Here is a 20,222-nt window from a genome sequence, read left to right as displayed (position 1 = left end):
CCAGTTATTGTGAGGATCATGCTGGATCTCCTTACGCAGGCCTCTACTTGCAGCCTTCTGTCATACACGCTTTGTACGTCACCGTTTCCCCCTCTAATTTCGGCCTGATTGCTAATATATCAGTATAAACACAAAGCAGACCTGGACTAAATTCTGACAGTGTATCTTTGGACCAAGGGAACCCAACTACCAGAATAAACACACCCTAAGATGTGAGGTTTTTGCATGACAGCAACGATATGTAGCACTATAATCGCAATAAGGTATTTAAGCACTACTGAACTGCCAGACTGCGCTCAGAGCACAGCGTCAAAACACTGGAGTGTCCAACACAAAGCTCTTAATGCTGGACGACTGACGGTGAGGGTCCAGCAGAGGTGTTCAGCCGGGGCCTCCTGTGGTCCAGTACAGCGTCCAGTTAAAAGCGTCGCTTCAGGTAGTGCTGTGAGCTGTCTGTCTGTGTGTGTGTGTGTGTGTGTGTGTGTGTGTGTGAGCTCCCTAACACAGAGAGCAGAGTGCAAACAGGTCAGTGTGTCCGAGACCCGCAAGTCACAAATACACACGCCTCAGGTCCCCCGGGGAAGTGATGGTGTTACACTGCGGACACAGCTTCTTCGCTCCCTGCCAAATAACACACATTAAATTAACAGATTGTAGACAGTGTGTATGTACACTATATGGACAAAAGTATTGGGACATCTGCTCATTCATTATTTATAGTTTCTTCAAGAGTTTCTCCTGATTTTGTTGGAGTAACTGTCTCTACTGTGCATATTGCATTTAGCGACAAGAGCATTAGTGAGGTCAGGATGTTGGATGATGATCAACACCAGACCTCATAATCTACAACTCCCCAAGAGCACAGCTCTTACACTGCTCCACAGCTCAATGCTATTGGGGGGTTTAAACCCCTTTAGCCCACGCCTGGCATAGCTTAGCTTTTTTTTTGACATTTTAATGGGTTTTATATGATTTTTATGCGTTTTAACATCTCTTTATTACTTTGCCATGAAAATGAGAAGATTTATGTAAATAAGCTCTGCTCTGATTGGCTGCTCTGCATTGTGCCTTCAAAAATCATTTCAGGTTAAAACAGCCCTTGAAACTTCAGGCTGAAAGGCTGGCTCTATGCACAAGTGTGTTGGTTTAAGTGACTTCACAAAAAAAGAAAAAAAAAGAATTTGGGTTATTTTAACAGCTTGGTTTCCATATATGACAAATTAGAAAATCAAAAAGTATATTTTATTTAAAAACTAAAAAAAAACAACAAAAAAACAGTTTTGAATGCCCTTAGGCCCTTTGTCCCCTTTCATCTTCCATCTCAATGTAACACCTAACCTAAAACGTCTTCTGATTGTTGCTTGAGCATGCCAGCCCACCAAGGAGCGCCAACACCTCACAAAGTAAGTCTATGAGAAGCAGCATAACGGCCAAAACAGACCTAAATTTAGCACATCTTCTGACAACCAGGATGTTCTTACTGTGTTCAAACATGCAGATCTCCAAAACTCAATCTATATATAAAAAAAAAAAAAAAAATATATATATATATATATATATATATATATATCTGTTTATATATAATATAAACAGACTCAAACTTCTCAGTTCTCAGTTCAGTGCAGTGCACTAATGATCAGGTGTGTGATGTAGTGTGTCTCTTACCAGTGTGCGGAGCCAGCACTCCTCGCAGTGCACATGCCAGCACTGGATGGACGTCAGCGGTATTGTGTATGAGTCCTGCAAATACAGAATGTATTCCAATATTATTATTATTATTATTATTATTATTATTATTATTATTATTGTTGTTGTTGTGTTCATCAAATTAAGCATTAAATTAATTTCCACAGCAAAGATTTTATTGTTATTTATAAACCTTACTTAAAAAGTGATGAAGATGGGACACTAAGCCTTACAGTTTTGTAAAACTGTTTTATGGTGAAGGCTACTGAGAAATCAGTCAGATCCCTGTAACCACACAGGACTTTCTGACCTCTACAAAGGTGAGACAGACAAGTGCCGTTTCTCACAGCCTTAAATGCAGTGACCACCAGGTGTGTCTGATTGGCACTGATTACCCCTAGGATTTCTGGGGATTGGAGTTCCCTTGGGTAACAGTGCCTCGCTGGTAGGTGGCGGCAGACACTGACCCCTTACAGTCTTGTTCTCTTATATACACTTATATAAAATCAACAGCACACGTCATTTGAACGGTTGCATATGACTGTGAATGATGTAAACTATGAAGGCCAGCCTACCATGCAGATGAGGCATTTGATTCGGTCGCCTCGAGTCAGCTGCTTTTCCAGGTCTCGGATCCGTGTCTTTAGAGCTTCCAGTGTGTTGAGTGAGTCGTTGGGCATCCTTGAACACACACACACACACACACACACACACAAGCATTCATTCGTCACAGATCTTTTACTGTATCATGCTTTTGTTTTAGATGTGGGTTGTGAGGAATCTGATCTGATCTAATCTAATCTAATCTCCTCTAAGATCCTGATTATTAGCTTAGCCGTCAAATAAACTGCACTAGATCTGGGCAACACTGAACTCTGAACAGGCAGTGCTCAGTTTACCCAGCCTTTCATCAGCTAATGTGAATTTCCAGAGAGAAGACGATTGATAACGCACCTGAACCCTGGCCCTGTTAAGCTGGCCATGGTACCCAAGGCTAGGCCTCAAACACATCATGACCATACTGGTCCACTAGTGTGATGAACTTGACCAAACAAAGAAGTCAACCACTATGGCCAGTGTGACGACCAGGTCGGTCATCCTGATAGACCAGCTCATTCCTCAAACTAGGCTGATGCATCAAGAGCTAATCTGGCCCATCAGTATAGGATGTTTTCACCTGGCTGACCAGCTTAGATCCTCTAAAACCAGCTTGAGCTGGATGTCCCATCTTCATCTGGAGGACACATTTTTGCTCGTGTCTTTTTAATGAAGTCATGGTAAAAACTGAAGTACTAAACAAGCGCTTTAGCAGGGCTATTGAGGGTAAACACTGCCCGTCGCATCCGACGCTCATCTATCTCAGGCCCTCCTTGCACTCGAGTGTTTCCACTTTTCCTCCATTAAACAGCGAGGGAACATGTCCACTTCCACATCTGCCGTTTAATCACCTCCCAGCAACTGAACCGCGGCAGCTGGGGAAGTTAAGCCATCCATCACACACTTTTCACGTCGCGGCAGCAGCCGAGTGTGAGGATAAGAAATAGAAATGTTATAGGGGCTTTTTTTTGCCTGTCAGGTGGACAAATGTTGAATCTGTTGGCCTGGATATATGAAAACACACTGGTTCGAGGTGATGGGCTGTGTAAAAACATCTGGGTGGAATGTCCGAAGCTTTTATATCGGTGTCTCCATATCACACACAATAGACCGTTAACAAGTTCGTTAACAAAGATGATCACCTGAATGTTTTTTTCCCCCCAAAATGTTCAAAAAATATCATAAAAAGATTTTTCTGATAGGACGAGATGGAAAATGTAGAATATCACTAAAGCCAAAATGTGAAAAAGTGATGGAAAAGGTTATATATATATAGGGAATAAACAATGACAAGCAATCAATGAAGTCACATGATTCTGGAATGACTGGCCCGGGTTCGAATGGTCCGAACATGACTGGCCCAATGTTCCAATTGCATTTTATACACTAATACTATATGCTAAACACAAGACAAGACACCCTACCTCACCATTAGTGTTGGACTCAGTATTTTCGGCCTCCACCTTTAACCCATCCGTGCAGTGAACACACACACACACATGCACACTAGTGAGCAAACACACACAGTGACAGTGAGCATTCATGCCCGGAGTGGTGGGCAGCTGTTGCTGTGGCGCCCATGGAGCAGAGAGGGTGAAGGGCGTGACCTTGCTCAGAGACCCAACAGTGGCAGCTTGCCGAGCCCGGGTATCGAACCCACAACCCTGTGATCAATAGCCCTACTGTGCACTAATTATTAATTAATCTGTGGGTTTTGCAGGCTAGTGCATACAGTTATAAGGCAGGGTGCATCCCACCCACATACTAATTACCAATACTGACTAGTGTTTGAGGGTGGAGTGTGTAGTATAGATAAAAGTGTGGACGTTGAGTATACTCGAATATCCACAATACATCCCACAATGCAATGCAAAATTTAAATATAAATATAAATGATGATTAAAGACGTTTCGTCCATCTCTCAGTGTTGATGTCATGAAGATCAAACATAGGGCAGAGCTCCGGGCTATTGATCACAGGGTTGTGGGTTGTGGGTTCGATACCCTTAAGCAAGGCCCTTCACCTTCTTTCAGGCATGTGTGTTTGCTCACTAGTGTGTGTGTGTGTGTGTGTGTGTGTGTGTTTGTTTACTGCACGGATGGGTTGAAGGCTGAGGCCAAATTCCCTCTGTGTCTGACAGTAATGGTGGAGATGGTTGTCTATGTCCTGTCTTGTCTATGTCCTGAAGCTTGTCACATGACTGCATGTTCGTCTGCTTACAGCTCTGTCTCACAGCTCCTGCAGGTGGGAGAGGTGCTGGCACTGCCGTCGGCCTTACTGTGGTCTTCACTGCTTGTAGACGGAGTTTCTGCACACAGATGAGTCCCTTTAAATTTAATGACACACTGCTGTCTTCAATGTACACTACATTTGAGGTTGACCCATATGCACACACATATGACACACAGTCATATGCAAAGGTTTAGGCAGCCCTGGTCAATTAACACGTATAACTGATGATCTGTATATTTTAATACAAAATCACATTTAATATGTTGTGTTTGATATGTTAATATGTAAAATTCAGCAAATAAATAGAAATGATGCTTAGCTTTTAAAAATATTTTAAAATAAATGGACTAATGTAAGATTTTAAAATAATAAGTGAATAATAATTTGACTAATTGCATTTTTTAATAATGATTGAATAATATTTTGAATAATAATTTGACTTCATCCATAAACATCCATATGACTATTATTATTGAGCAGTGTTTCTCAACCCTGGTCCTGGAGACACCCTGCCCTGCCCATTTTAGGGGACCCCCTGCTTTAGCACGCCCCCTGCAGCTCTGAAAGCGCTTGTTAATGAGCTGGTTACTTGATTTAGGTGTGTTGGGAGCAGGGAAAGCACTAACATGTGCAGGGCAGGGTGCCTCCAGGAGCAGGAGGGTTGAGTTACACTGCTATTGAACTCAATATTCCCAATATTAACAAAGAAAAAAGATCACTGATCAATACTGCTGTGATGTCAGTGTTACAAGACGTTTCTGCATCGCTTTGGTTTAACGTTTCAACTAAAGCAATAATGCAAAAAATATTATTTTATGTTAAATGTTATAAAAATGTTTAATAAATGTAATAAAATATTTGATTAATACTTTTCTTAAATATTTAATCTTATGAAAATGTAAAAAAAAAAAAAAGCCACTGTTGAGACAGAAACTGCCACAGGGGGCGCTCTCATCACACCAGTCATCTACACCACTCTTACTGCAGTATTTAAATGTGATTACAAACTTACATATTTAAATACATATTTACATGTTTAAAACAACTTTATATTATATTATATATTATATAAAATTTTATATATATATATATAGTATTTTCATCGAAATAAATGACGACAAGTCAGAAGTGCAGACTCTGAAAGGAAAGGAAATATATATATATTTATAATACTACTACTACTACTACTAATAATAATAATAATTATTATTATTATTATTATTATTATTATTATATTTCCCTTCAGTGTCGACAGGTTTGAGTCTGCACTTCGGACCTGTCCTCATTTATTTTGATGAAAATATTATAACTATATATTACAATATATATATGAAAATATATTAGATATATATTTTATACTACTCATCAACTTCAAAACATAATATCTGAATAAATCATAAATCAACACAAACCAATCCTCTAATCATTTATATTATTTATATAGATTAAAATATTAGAATTTGCTCTTTCCACTAAATGTATTTGTTTGTTTTAATAAGCAACAACTGTGAAATCATATTAAACACAGAATATTAAATGATATGCCTTTATTATCACCTGCGGTAACAAGGACTTCAAAGGATGAAAAGGGTCATTTTACAGAAAATCAAAAAAATGCTGATGAAATCTAAATATCAGCCTGACAGATCAGCAGTCCGACCTACCGCTACACTACAGTTCATGTTACTGTACACATGTAAGTAAATGAAAATCCACAGGTTCTCTCACCTGTTGACCACTTGCCGTGTTCAGGAGACAGTCTGCTGACCGCGTCCGTCCTGAGGAACAAGCACAGGACATAAGAGAGAAAGCCGAAGACATTTGCTAGGCTGCGGCTATGTGATCACTAGAGTGACACTGTTTTGCTGGGTGGTTGCTATGGCGTTGTTAAGTGATCGCTGTACAGGTGCGATAGCGTTGCAATGTAACTGCTATAATGTTGCTACTTGGATGCTATGGTATCCCAGGTGGTTGCTATGGCATTGGTGGTTGCTTGATGGGTACTATAGTGATAGTGTTGCAAGGTGACTGCTATGGTAAGTGGTTGCTATGTCAGCCTTAAAAACCCTTTTTAAGAATGTAGAAGTTAAGAGGTTTCAGACACTGTGAGCCTGAATGGATTCGTACTTTACTCCGGTCTCGCTCTCCTCAGCGTCTCGTGAGCTGGGAATCACGTCCGTCTCTGAGTATCTGAAAACCCAAGCTGAGGAGAAACAGGTAGAACATGGGCCTGGACTGATTCACTGGATCAGTGAGACTACATCATCTAATTGACTTTCCCATGTGCTTTCTGACGCTGCATGGTTGGTATGTTAGTGTGTTGGTATGTTGGTGTGTTGGTGTGTTGGTGTGTTGGTGTGTTGGTGGTTGGTGCGTTGGTATGTTGGTATGTTGGTATGTTGGTGTGTTGGTGTGTTGGTATGTTGGTGTGTTGGTGTGTTGGTGTGTTGGTGGTTGGTGTGTTGGTATGTTGGTGTGTTGGTGGTTGGTGTGTTGGTATGTTGGTATGTTGGTGTGTTGGTGGTTGGTGGTTGGTGTGTTGGTATGTTGGTATGTTGGTGTGTTGGTGGTTGGTGTGTTGGTGGTTGGTGTGTTGGTATGTTGGTATGTTGGTGTGTTGGTGGTTAGTGGTTGGTGTGTTGGTGTGTTGGTGTGTTGGTATGTTGGTATGTTGGTGTGTTGGTGGTTGGTGTGTTGGTGGTTGGTGTGTTGGTATGTTGGTATGTTGGTGTGTTGGTGGTTGGTGTGTTGGTGTGTTGGTGTGTTGGTATGTTGGTATGTTGGTGTGTTGGTGGTTGGTGTGTTGGTGGTTGGTGTGTTGGTATGTTGGTATGTTGGTGTGTTGGTGGTTGGTGTGTTGGTGGTTGGTGTGTTGGTATGTTGGTATGTTGGTATGTTGGTGTGTTGGTGGTTGGTGGTTGGTGTGTTGGTATGTTGGTGTGTTGGTGGTTGGTGGTTGGTGTGTTGGTGTGTTGGTATGTTGGTATGTTGGTGTGTTGGTGGTTGGTGTGTTGGTGGTTGGTGTGTTGGTATGTTGGTATGTTGGTGTGTTGGTGGTTAGTGGTTGGTGTGTTGGTGTGTTGGTATGTTGGTATGTTGGTGTGTTGGTGGTTGGTGTGTTGGTGGTTGGTATGTTGGTATGTTGGTATGTTGGTGTGTTGGTGGTTAGTATGTTGGTGTGTTGGTGGTTGGTGTGTTGGTGTGTTGGTATGTTGGTGGTTGGTATGTTGGTGTGTTGGTGGTTGGTGTGTTGGTGGTTGGTGTGTTGGTATGTTGGTATGTTGGTGTGTTGGTGGTTGGTGTGTTGGTATGTTGGTATGTTGGTATGTTGGTGTGTTGGTGATTGGTGTGTTGGTGGTTGGTGTGTTGGTATGTTGGTATTTTGGTGTGTTGGTGGTTAGTGGTTGGTGTGTTGGTGGTTGGTATGTTTGTGGTTGGTGTGTTGCCGGTTGGTATGTTGGTGGTTGGTGTGTTGGTATGTTGGTGGTTAGTGGTTGGTGTGTTGGTGGTTGGTATGTTGGTGTGTTGGTGGTTGGTGTGTTGGTGGTTGGTATGTTGGTGGTTGGTGTGTTGGTGGTTGGTATGTTGGTGTGTTGGTGGTTGGTATGTTGGTGGTTGGTGTGGTGGTTGGTGTGTTGGTGGTTGGTATGTTGGTGGTTGGTGTGTTGGTATGTTGGTGGTTAGTGGTTGGTGTGTTGGTGTGTTGGTATGTTGGTGGTTGGTGTGTTGGTATGTTGGTGGTTAGTGGTTGGTGTGTTGGTGTGTTGGTATGTTGGTGGTTGGTGTGTTGGTATGTTGGTGGTTGGTGTGTGGGTGTGTTGGTATGTTGGTGTGTTGGTGGTTGGTGTGTTGGTGTGTTGGTGGTTGGTATGTTGGTATGTTGGTGGTTGGTGTGTTGGTGTGTTGGTGGTTGGTATGTTGGTGGTTGGTGTGTTGGTGTGTTGGTATGTTGGTATGTTGGTGGTTAGTGGTTGGTGTGTTGGTGGTTGGTATGTTGGTGTGTTGGTGGTTGCTATGTTGGTGGTAGGTGTGTTGGTGGTTGGTATGTTGGTGTGTTGGTGGTTGGTGTGTTGGTGGTTGGTGTGTTGGTATGTTGGTGGTTGGTATGTTGGTGGTTGGTGTGTGGTTAGTGGTTGGTGTGTTGGTATGTTGGTATGTTGGTGGTTGGTGTGTTAGTGGTTGGTGTGTTGGTATGTTGGAGGTTAGTGGTTGGTGTGTTGGTGTGTTGGTGGTTGGTGGTTGGTGTGTTAGTGGTTGGTGTGTTGGTATGTTGTTGGTTAGTAGTTGGTGTGTTAGTGGTTGGTGTGTTGGTGTGTTGGTGGTTAGTAGTTGGTGTGTTAGTGGTTGGTGTGTTGGTGGTTAGTGGTTGGTGTGTTAGTGGTTGGTGTGTTGGTATGTTGGTGGTTAGTAGTTGGTGTGTTAGTGGTTGGTGTGTTGGTATGTTGGTGGTTAGTGGTTGGTATGTTGGTATGTTGGTGGTTAGTGGTTGGTGGTCGGTGTGCTGGTATGTTGGTATGTTGGTGGTTGGTGTGTTGGTATGTTGGTGGTTAGTAGTTGGTGTGTAAGTGGTTGGTGTGTTGGTGGTTGATGTGGTGCAACAGATACCTACCACACCACTACCTACCAGTAAGCTACCACGTGGGAGGCTGGGGTTTGATTCCCGGTCTGGGTGACTACACTGCGCTACACCAATAAGAGTCCTTGGGCAAGAATCCTAACACTACACTGCCCCACCTCTGTAATATGAGTTACCTTGTAAGTCGCTCTGGATAAGAGCGTCAGCTAATGCATGATGTCGGTTCGAGGACAAACAGGGCTGTGGGAAGTCAGCCTGAAGGATACTGTGCTTTGCCGTAGTTAAGTGTGTCGTCTCCATCCACGTCCAGATCTGCATCGCTGTCCTGGTTCTCCTTCACTGTGCTGCAAACCAAACCTGAGAGAGGAGAGGATACACAGCTTACACACACACACCTTACACTGAAACGTGGACCCCCACACAGACCTTTACAGTATAAGAATGGGAGGGTTAGGATCTCTTGGAGATTACTGGACACCAGTGGAGCCAGTGTACCTCTGAAGCCCCGTAGGATGGACACCATGTGCATTCGTCTCTGTTCTGTCCACTCATACTCGTCTCCTCCTGCTCCGACAGAGCCGTTCTCCGCAACACACACACCATCTCTCTGAAACACACAAACACACACACACACACACACACACACACACACACACACAGTGTATCTAGATGTAATAATATAGTCAGATTTATAATATATATATATATATATGCTTCTAATTAACGCATTCAGCTGCTTTAGGTTTCACCCATTGCTGACACAGATGTGCAAATGCACACACACAGCTTGTCTAGTCACTGTAGAGAAGAAGTACTGCCAATAGAATAGGACTCTCTGGAGCAGATCAACACTAATGACCCTAATGGCACCATGCTGCCTAATGCCAGGCGTGAGCTGTATAAAGCCCCCCAGCATTGAGGAGCTGTGGAGCAGTGGAAGAGCTGTGTTCTCTGGAATGATGGTGGTGGTGGAGCTCCATCCAGTACTTTGGGGTAGAGTCGTGGAGTTAGGGATGAGGTGGGGTGGTGATCATCTCACATCCTGACCTCACTAATGCTCTCGTTGCTGAATGCAATCAAATTGTAAAAACAATGAATGAGCAGGTGTCCCTAAACTTTTGCCCATTTGGTGTGTATGTGTGTGCGTGTGTCTTACTGCTGGTTCAGACACAGGCAGGTAAGTAATAGAGAAGATAGAGCCTCAGATCTACTGAAAACATATTATTATTACACACACACACACACACACACACACACACACACACACACACAAATGCACACACACACACACACACACACACGCACACGACTGACAAAGATCATCTTAGACATTTCCTCTGGCCCTGAGGCTGAACGAAACACACACCTCTCCTGTCTGTCACACAGCATACGGACCCTGAACAAGCCAGTGGGCTGAATAACGGGTGCAGTGAAAAGGGAAGCCAGTGATTGGATGAAGCGTTTGACATTTCCTTCAGGGCTCTGGTCATCGCTGATATTAACATCTGTCTCCAGTGATCTGATCAGAAGTGGACAGCGAGACATAGAACTGTTTACATCTGCTGTTCCCGGGTGCCTTGAACGCGTCTCTGGCGAGCGCCTGGGACAGATCCGGACGCTGATTTAGCGTTATGTGGTCGAATGTGTTCTCGGCCACCTGCTCAGTTGCATTGTTCAGGGTCCGTATGCTGTGTGACAGACAGGTGTGTGTTTCGTTCAGCCACAGGGCCAGAGGAAAGGAAATGTCTAAGATGATCTGTGCCAGTCGTGTGTGTGTGTGTGTGTGTGTGTGTAATAATAATATGTTTTCAGTAGATCTGAGGCTCTATCTTCTCTATTACGTACCTGCCTGTGTCTGAACCTGCAGTAACACACACACACCATATGGGCAAAAGTTTTGGGACACCTGCTCAGTCATTGTTTCTACAATTTGATTGCATTCAGCAATGAAGGCGTTAGTGAGGTGTATATATATATATATATATATATATATATATATATATATATATATATATATATATGTATATATATGTATATATATATATATATGGCAAAAGTTTAAGTATAAGTATATATATAAAGTTTTGATATATATATATATATATATGTATATATATATATATATATATATATATATATATATATATATATATGGTTGTTTATGGTTGTTTTGGTAAGATTTAGCATGATGTTAGAAAATGTCCCAAAACCTGTCCCAAAACGTATATGTATATATATATATAGACTATCTAGACTAGTGGAGAGCCTGCCGAGACATGAGAGCTGTGATTGGCAGTCAAGGTTATTTCACCATAGTGATTTCTGAATGCTTAAAAAAAAGTGAAAGTTTAAATATTAATACTGCATTGTTTAAATCTGAATAATAACTTCTTTGCATTATAATCATTATAATCATTTCTTTGCATTATTTGAGCAGCTGTTTTTCAGCAGTTGCAGTATAAGTTCATGTGTAAATATTCAGTATTTCTGTTTTGTAAATATGTTCTTTTGTACCACCATGAAGGACAATGCACCTTTGTAACCTGTGTAACGTGATGTAACGTGACAATAAACGTAATTTGTGTGTGTGTGTGTTTGTGTGTGTGTGTGTGTACCTGCTCTTCCTCTGCTTTCCTCCTCTTCAGCTTTCCAATGCGAGCTGTTCCAAAACAAACAAACAATACAAAAACAACAAAAAGCACATCTTAGAAACATGAGTTTAGAAACAGTGTATTTACAGCCAGGCTCGTCTTCCCAGCACGTCTTCTCTGAACAGTGGACAGTGTGAAATGAGCTGGGAAACAGTGGAGGTGGACATGGACTGAAAATCAACAGAAAATCAACTGAATCATCAACCAATCACGGATCAATTGGAACAGAAGCTCAGAAGATCTATCCATCTACCTCACACACACACATACAACCAGGTCAAAGGTTTGTGGGCACCTCTTCCAGTCCTCCTCTACCCCCATATCTGACACAAGCAGCCACACATGAGCCTGAGGTCACCTTGCCCAACGCAAAGCCTCAGCTAGAGGCACAGCAGTGAGCTGTGGAGCAGTGGTGCAGAACTGCGCTCTCTGGAATGATCGATGGAGCTCCATCCAATACTTTTGGGATGAGTTGGAGTGGCAGAACTAATCATCCAACATAACTACCTAACTTCATTAATACTCTCATGTGGCTGCATGCAATCAAATCCTAAAGCCCTCCCAGAGGAGTAGAGGCTGTTAATGTAGTAATGGTAGACAATCCCCCCATATAATAATACCCCTGACTTAAGAAGAAACACTAGACAAGCAGATGTCCACAAACTTTTGGCCATACGGTGCAGTTTCAAATATATTGATGGTGGATCAGAACATTGCCAAAACATCAGGCAGGTCTTCTGGGGTGGTCTATCCTGGTATGCAGTGGTCAGTACCTACCAAGAGTGCCCCCAAGAAAGAGGAAAAACAACTGGTGAACCGGCGACAGGGTCACGGGTGCCCAAGGCTCACTGATGCTCATGGAGGCCCCGCCCACCTTACACAACTTACAGGGTGGATCATTGGCCACTTTATTAGAAACACTTCTACTGTGCATCTACTCATTGGCCACTTTATTAGAAACACTTTTACCGTGTTTCCACACATTGGCCACTTTATTAGAAACTCTTCTACTGTGCATCTACTCATTGGCCACTTTATTAGAAACACTTCTACTGTGCATCTACTCATTGGCCACTTTATTAGAAACACTTCTACTGTGCATCTACTCATTGGCCACTTTATTAGAAACCCCTCCTTGTGCGTTTACTCATTAGCCACTTTATTAGAAGCCCCTCCCATTTGCTTCCACTCACTGGCCACTTTATTAGAAACCCCTCCTTGTGCGTTTACTCACTGGCCACTTTATTAGAAACACCTCCCCTGTGCGTTTACTCATTAGCCACTTTATTAGAAACACCTCCCCTTTGCTTCTACCTACTGGCCATTTTATTAGAAACACCTCCCATGTGTTTCCTTACATTGGCCACTTTATTAGAAACACTTCTGTGCTTTTACTCATTGGCCACTTTATTAGAAACACTTCTACTCACTGGCCACAGAAGGATCTGCTGCTAATGGTGGTCCAGCTACCACAGGGCACCTTCCGAGGTCTTGTGGAGTCCATGCCTCGACGGGTCAGGGCTGTATTAGGTACAATATTAGGCAGGTGGGTTTAATGTTATGGCTGATTCATGTATGGTTGGTTGGGGTTATTAAGTGCTAATATTGAAAGGGCTCGTTAATCTTAAGGAGGCCGTGACATTAACCGAGGAAAAGTGGATAGAGGCCATACCACCAGTCTGACATAAGCCCACACTGATCGGACCACCACAGAGCAAAGGGTCATTAATTAGAGAGAGATGATGATCAATAATCTGTAACGAAAGACCCCTCCGCTCAGAGCGGAACGCTGCTCTTCTCTTAATCACTGTGACTAACGGTCCCTGAGAGTGATTCTTCAACACAGCGCAGCTTCGACTCCTGCGGAGGCGAGATTACTGATGACTCTCCAGGGTTAGAGACTCCAAAAATCAACCAACAGGGTCCGATCAGCCTTAACATCAAAGCCTAATATTATGTAGCTTTCCCTAATGCTGCCAAAAACAGCTCTGACCCAGCGGGACATGAACTCCACAAGACTAACGTTGGCAGCAGGTTCTGTAAGTCCTGTAAGTTGTGAGGTGGGCGGGGCCTCCATGAGCATCATTGAGCCTTGGGCACCCTGATGACCCTGACGCCGGTTCGCCTTCCGGTTGTCCGTCCTTGAAGCCCATTTTTGGAAGGTACTGCCCACTGCACACAGGAACACACCTCAAGACCTGCCTGATGGTTTGGAGATGTTCTGAGGGTTCTGGCCGTTACTGCTGGGTTCTGCAACACAACTAAAAAAATCAGAACTTCGTACCGCTGAGTCTCGTTTGCCTGTTGGATCTCACTCGCAAAAACGTCTGTAACAGAAACACACAGAGAGAAAACAGTGAACTTACACAGGAAACACCTGCCCTGTGCTTCAACTCACTGGCCACTTTATTAGAAACACCTGCCCTGTGCTTCAACTCACTGGCCACTTTATTAGAAACACCTGCCCTGCGCTTCAACTCACTGGCCACTTTATTAGAAACACCTGCCCTGTGCTTCAACTCACTGGCCACTTTATTAGAAACACCTGCCCTGCGCTTCAACTCAGTGGTCACTTTATTAGAAACACCTGCCCTGTGCTTCAACTCAGTGGCCACTTTATTAGAAACACCTGCCCTGTGCTTCTACCCACTGGACACTTTATTAGAAACACCTGCCCTGTGCTTTGCTCATTGGCCACTTTATTAGAAACCCCTCCCCTGTGCGTTTACTCACTGGCCACTTTATTAGAAACACCTCCCCTGTGTTTCCTCACATTGGCCACTTTATTAGAAACACATCCTCTGTGCTTTTACTCATTGGCCACTTTATTAGAAACACTTCTACTGTGTGTCTACTCACTGGCCACTTTATTAGAAACACCTTCCCTTTGCTTCCACCCACTGGCCACTTTATTAGAACCCCCTCCCATTTGCTTTCACTCATTGGCCACTTTATTAGAAACACCTCCCCTGTGTTTCCTCACATTGGCCACTTTATTGGAAACGCTTCTGTGCTTTTACTCATTGGCCACTTTATTAGAAACACTTCTACTGTCTGTCTACTCATTGGCCACTTTATTAGAAACCCCTCCCCTGTGTGTTTACTCATTGGTCACTTTATTCGAAACACTTCCCCTGTGTTTCCACACATTGGCCATTTTATTAGAAACACTTCTGTGCTTTTACTTATTGGCCAGTTTATTAGAAACACTTCTACTGTTTTTCCACACATTGGCCACTTTATTAGAAACACTTCTACTGTGTTTCTGCTCATTGGCCACTTTATTAGAAACACCTCCCCCTTCCCATTGATGAAGGGCTAGAGGATGGCTGACAAACTGTGTATCAACAGATGGGCTGTAGATTGCAGTGTTTCTGATAAACTGGCCAGCGAGAGTGTACTGTAGCTGCTTGCAGATGGAGTGAAAGCTCAGCTGCTCTCTGTAGGGCTCCACAGTGCAGTACAAATTACAGATTCAATTACAGTCCAGTAGAGGGCAGCACCTCACTGCCCAAGGGGTTCCTCCTTGGTTACAGGTCTCATGCTGCTAATGGTAGGGGGGTCGGCAAGGGGGGATGGGCAGCCAACTCCAATAATAAGCTTGAGGATTACTTTACTGTGACCAATGTGGACATGTGACCCTGCCTTTAGTCTGGAGGTGGGGGGGCGGGGGGGGAGGTGACAAACATACACACAGAGACAGAGTCAGTGATCACTGAATAACAGGTGACTTACCTGGTACCTGTCTGAGTTGATGGCCTCATCGGCTGGACGGGGCGAAGAATCCCCCTCTCGCTTAATATGGGCAGAGAAGAGGGGCTGGTTGGGGGCGGGAAGAAGCAGGAGAATAAGGTGATAATTAGTCTACATTCCATATCTCAGCATATCTGAGGTTAGATAAGCTAAGCTAAGCTAAGCTAAGCTAAGTCCCGGGTTCGAGTACAAATGAGTCCAGTGAGGCCCAATACCTCCTGAGACCAAAGCCAGAGGGTAGCTGCTTATTACGGGACCTTCTGGGCAGTCAGGAGAGCAGTTAGGGCATGGGTGGAGCTATAGACAAGGAACCAGAGGTACGCTGCATGTCCAAATGTTTGTGGACACCCCTTCTAATGACTGCATTCAGCTACTTCAAGTTGCACCCATTGCTGATATAGATGAGCACTTGTCTAGTGCCTGTAGAGAAGAAGTACTGCCAATAGAATAGGACTCTCTGGAGCAGATCAACACTGATGAACCTATTTGCAACATGCCGCCTAATAATGCCAGGCGTGGGCTAGAGGAGGGGTATAAAGCCCCCCAGCATTGAGGAGCTCTCTGGAATGATGGTGGTGGTGGAGCTCCATCCAGTACTTTTGGGATTAGTTGAGGAGTTGATGGGGATGATGAGGTGGGGTGGTGATCATCTAGCGCTCTTGTTGCTGAATTCAAACAAATCCTTACAGCAATATTACTTCAAAATCTAGTAGAAAGTCTTCCTCTCTGCACAGTAGAGACAGTTACTCCAACAAAAGCAGGAGAAACTCTTTTTAAGACGCTTGATTTTAGAAGAAACAATGAATAAGCAGGTGTCCCAATACTTTTGTCCATATATTTTGTCTTATATTTACATATTTACAATATGTTTTATTAATTTTGTCATTTTTATCAACCAAAGGCTGCTTTACATCAGTCACAAATCAGATTGAACTTGTAGTAGTTTGATTTTTTTCTACATATAAAAACTTTCTATCTATTTATAATCATTTACATTCAAAATAAAGCCATTTTTCACTTTTACTGTAAAGTTACATTTTGGCAACAATGTCCTTCCAGGTAGAAAAGATTGAGACACATACATAAGATGTCTGAACATGTCAAATTTGATTATTTTAGTTGTTCATATAAAAGTTACCATTAAAAGGAAGGTAAAAGGCTGAATTCTGTTCACACAGCAGCAGTGTGCTGTGCAGTATCAGCGTAAGTGAACAGGGTGATTTCTCTGTCCGGACCTTTGGGAAAGTGAAGCCAATTCAAAAAGTGTCAAAATGGACGTTTGTCCAAAATTTGAAGCCTTCAAAAAAATGGGCAAATGAGTGTATAAGGAGACTCCTCTACACTGTAAACCAGGTGGACCAGGTCAGACACTGACATTAATTTAAAGTGTTGGACTTGGATTCATATAAAATATTGCTTTTTGTTCAGTATTATTATTTTACTTTATTTCATGCAATATATTTTATTAGTAGTATTTTTTTATATTATTTGCTCTTTTTTTTGCAATTCTTTTGCAAAACCAGTCCCACCGTACTTGATGGTAATGATGGTCAAAAGCCGATCTGCACCAAGAGCCCTTCCAGCTTCAAGTACGGCTCGGCTCGACACGCCATCCTTTAAGATCCACGGAAGACGAGCGTCCAGATTTTTTCTGTCCTGCACCGAAGTGGTGGAACGAACTTCCCCTGGGTGTCCGAACAGCAGAGTCCAACACTCGCTGTCCTCAAACCCAGACTGAAGACCCTCCTCTTCTGAGAGTACTCAGGCGAAGAGAAGAGTACTATGGTTTCCATATTGACTTGTGTTTAGTAGAGTCTAAGATTAGAGGATCTGAATTTTAGTCTATTTAAACTAGCTGAGCTTCTTCTTCAGTAAACAGTGAAGCTCTTTTGAAAGTCGCTCTGGAGAAGAGCGTCAGCTAAATGCTGTAAATGTAAAATGTAAATATTAGTAGTTCATTAATATTAATATTAAAAGGTGCTTACCTTTGGAAACCCGGTGGACAGACACTCCTTCTGCGAGGGACTCGGACTGCAACAGAAGAAAACACCCATCGTAACCAAACATGCGCCAACAGCCTGACCACCAAACAAACAGCCCGACTGCTCCTACAGCAGCTGTGGTAAACTGATAACGGTGACCAGAGGCACCGTCCAGGTACTGGCCTGTATTTCAGATCCCCCGGATCTGTTTATAAGGATTGTGACCATCTCCAACTTCTCTCTAATCAGTGAAATGTGTCCTCTGCATTTTACCCATCTGTGGTAGTGAACACACACTAGTGAACTAGGAGCAGTGAGCACACACACACACACACACACACACACCAGTGGGCAGTCAACTGCAGCACCCAGGGAGCAAAGGACCTTGCTCAAGGGTCCAACAGTGGCAGTTTGCTGAGCCCAAGTATCAAACCCACAACCCTGTCATCAATAGCCCTGCGCTCTAACCGCTGAGCCACCACTGCCCCCACAATCACTGAGGAGGCTGGGCACCACAGGGTCACATCTGTTAATGCTCCACAAAAACTGAAGGGTAGGGAAGGGCTTTTTAAGAGGAAGGTAATTGCAGGAAAATAATTCTGGTGACGCTGACCTCTGGTGGCCGGAATGTGTAGTGACTGACACTACTGCTCTCTGTGTACTGCCTGTAAATGATCCGTAGAGTAGCTGTATATAGTTAATACTACAGAGACGCTAACAGACGGAAGCTAATTCCTTGTGTGCGTGTGTGAACATGCATGGCCAATAAATCTGATTCTGAATCTGATTCTGAATCTGATTCTGATTCTAATCTGCTTCTCACAGTCCTAGTGGTTAGGATTCGGCGCTCTCACCGCTGTGGCCATGGGTTTGATTCCCGATCAGGGAACAAATAATGTCAGTGGTTAGAGCTCCAGGCTATTAATGACGGGGTTGTGGGTTCGATACCCATGCTCGGTAAGCTGGGTTCGGCTCCCCGGGCACCGCAGCAGTGGCTGCCCACCACCCCGGGAATGTGTGCTCATTGTCCACTGTGCGTGTGTTTCACTGGTGTGTGTGTGGTCACTGCATGGATTGTTCCAGCTGCTGGTGTGGCGCCACAGATAACACCACTACCTGCCAGTGAACAACCAAACTATGAGGGAGACTGGGGTTCGATTCCAGGACTCTTAACACTACGCTGGCCCACCCCTGTAATACCAGTTAAATTTAAATTTTGCTTACCCTGCTGCCTGGCCTCTATGACCATTTACATGGATTTTAACTATTAATTTTCTCATTTCTATTATTACTATTATTATTATTATTATTATTATTATTATTATTACTATTATTATTATTATTACTATTATTATTATTATTATTATTATTATTATTATGATTACCCCTAACCATCATCATTACTTTAATCATTTTTATATTCACAGCATTTACCGTCACTACTATGGCCTCGGCACGCCTGAGCAGTAGAACAGTCTTGGTGGTGCAGTGGCTTTTATCATTTATAAGTATTTCTGACCACAACCAGGACGATGGGTCTCCCCTTGTGACCCATCCCAGGGTCTTCCCAATGTTTGCTCCTCCAGCTCTGAAGGGGGCTTCCTGTCACTGTGTCCTTTGACTTGCTTTCTGTAAAGCTTTTATTATTAGGCCCCAATTATTATTATTATTATAGTTTTTTGTTCTTCCTTCCTGCTGTCGTCAGACTCCACAACCAGCATGGGCTCCCAGCGGACCACATACACACACACACACACACACTTAAACTACACACACATGTTTAGGGAATAGAGATCCCTTAATGTACAAATACAATGTGCAATACCCCCCCCCCCCCCACACACACACACACACATATGTGCAATTAAGGGTCATTTGCAATTACCTGTAAATAATCTGTAAATAATATTGTTATTTCTTTTTTACTTCTATTATTTATTTTGTGTATATAGTGGTAATAGTGTCTTGCTATCCCTTTCTGCTGCGACACTGAGAATTTCCCCACTGTGGGACTAATAAAGGACTATCTTATCTTATCTTATCTTATCTTGTTGTTATTATTAATGTTATTCATTAATTTATTTAATTAATCATCTGTTTGATTTAGATAGTGCCATTGTCTTACTAAAGGTGTCCATAAATGGTCCTGAAAGGACTGCACACAACAGTACAGTTTGCAACTTGCCAGTAAAAAAAGGCAAACCTCATTCAGCCTGAGCTGAAATGTGTGAAAAACTGGCCTAAAATTCTCAGAACTCAGAACTAATTAATAATTATTATTATTTTATTATTAAAAACAGGAAAGAGCTGCCTTTAAAGCCTGAAGATCTCAAAGTACTGATCCAATACAAAGCAAAACAGCATTCTTTCCTCCCATCCTATACACACACACACACACACACACACACACACACACACACACACACACACACATACAGTTCCACACACATGCTCTTCTGCTCTTCCGTACAGCTGAAACACACCCTTGGGCCGAATACAATTTGACACAATTACTGTCGGCGGTTCTGTCACTAAGCAGATTACAGCTGTAATGTCTTTATTGAACGAATCCTTCATGTGGAGCGAAGGCCTCACCCCGCGCCCCTTTCCTGTGTGATGCTGATGGCGGGACGCTGAGGTTCGGCGTTATTAAACTCGCCAACATCGCCCTGAGCGTGATAAGCTGTGAAATATGTGGAGAGGAATGTGAGGGTGTGTATTCTGAATGGTGTGTGTGTGTGTGTG

The 20,222-nt window shown here is 43.1% G+C and overlaps 1 protein-coding gene across 1 annotated transcript in view; it reads right to left on the bottom strand.

Annotated features, from left to right (window-relative positions):
- Window positions 1–549: 549 nt before the first annotated feature.
- Window positions 550–20,222, bottom strand: part of rnf220b (ring finger protein 220b) — a 53,033-nt gene continuing 33,360 nt past the window's right edge. Inside the window, exons 3-14 of the mRNA XM_072680772.1 lie at window positions 17,481–17,526; window positions 15,478–15,561; window positions 14,027–14,069; window positions 11,707–11,750; window positions 9,587–9,698; window positions 9,358–9,448; window positions 6,643–6,705; window positions 6,244–6,293; window positions 4,504–4,609; window positions 2,262–2,367; window positions 1,666–1,740; window positions 550–621 (exon numbers count right to left, since the gene is read on the bottom strand). Of these exons, the coding sequence (XP_072536873.1) occupies window positions 550–621; window positions 1,666–1,740; window positions 2,262–2,367; window positions 4,504–4,609; window positions 6,244–6,293; window positions 6,643–6,705; window positions 9,358–9,448; window positions 9,587–9,698; window positions 11,707–11,750; window positions 14,027–14,069; window positions 15,478–15,561; window positions 17,481–17,526 (892 nt within the window). The remainder of the gene's footprint in view (window positions 622–1,665; window positions 1,741–2,261; window positions 2,368–4,503; window positions 4,610–6,243; window positions 6,294–6,642; window positions 6,706–9,357; window positions 9,449–9,586; window positions 9,699–11,706; window positions 11,751–14,026; window positions 14,070–15,477; window positions 15,562–17,480; window positions 17,527–20,222) is intronic.

This window comes from Salminus brasiliensis, chromosome 6 (assembly GCF_030463535.1).
Source record: "Salminus brasiliensis chromosome 6, fSalBra1.hap2, whole genome shotgun sequence".
Taxonomy (NCBI): Eukaryota; Metazoa; Chordata; class Actinopteri; order Characiformes; family Bryconidae; genus Salminus; species Salminus brasiliensis.
Note: the sequence above shows the minus strand (reverse complement) of the source record. Positions and strands in the feature narration are given on the sequence as shown.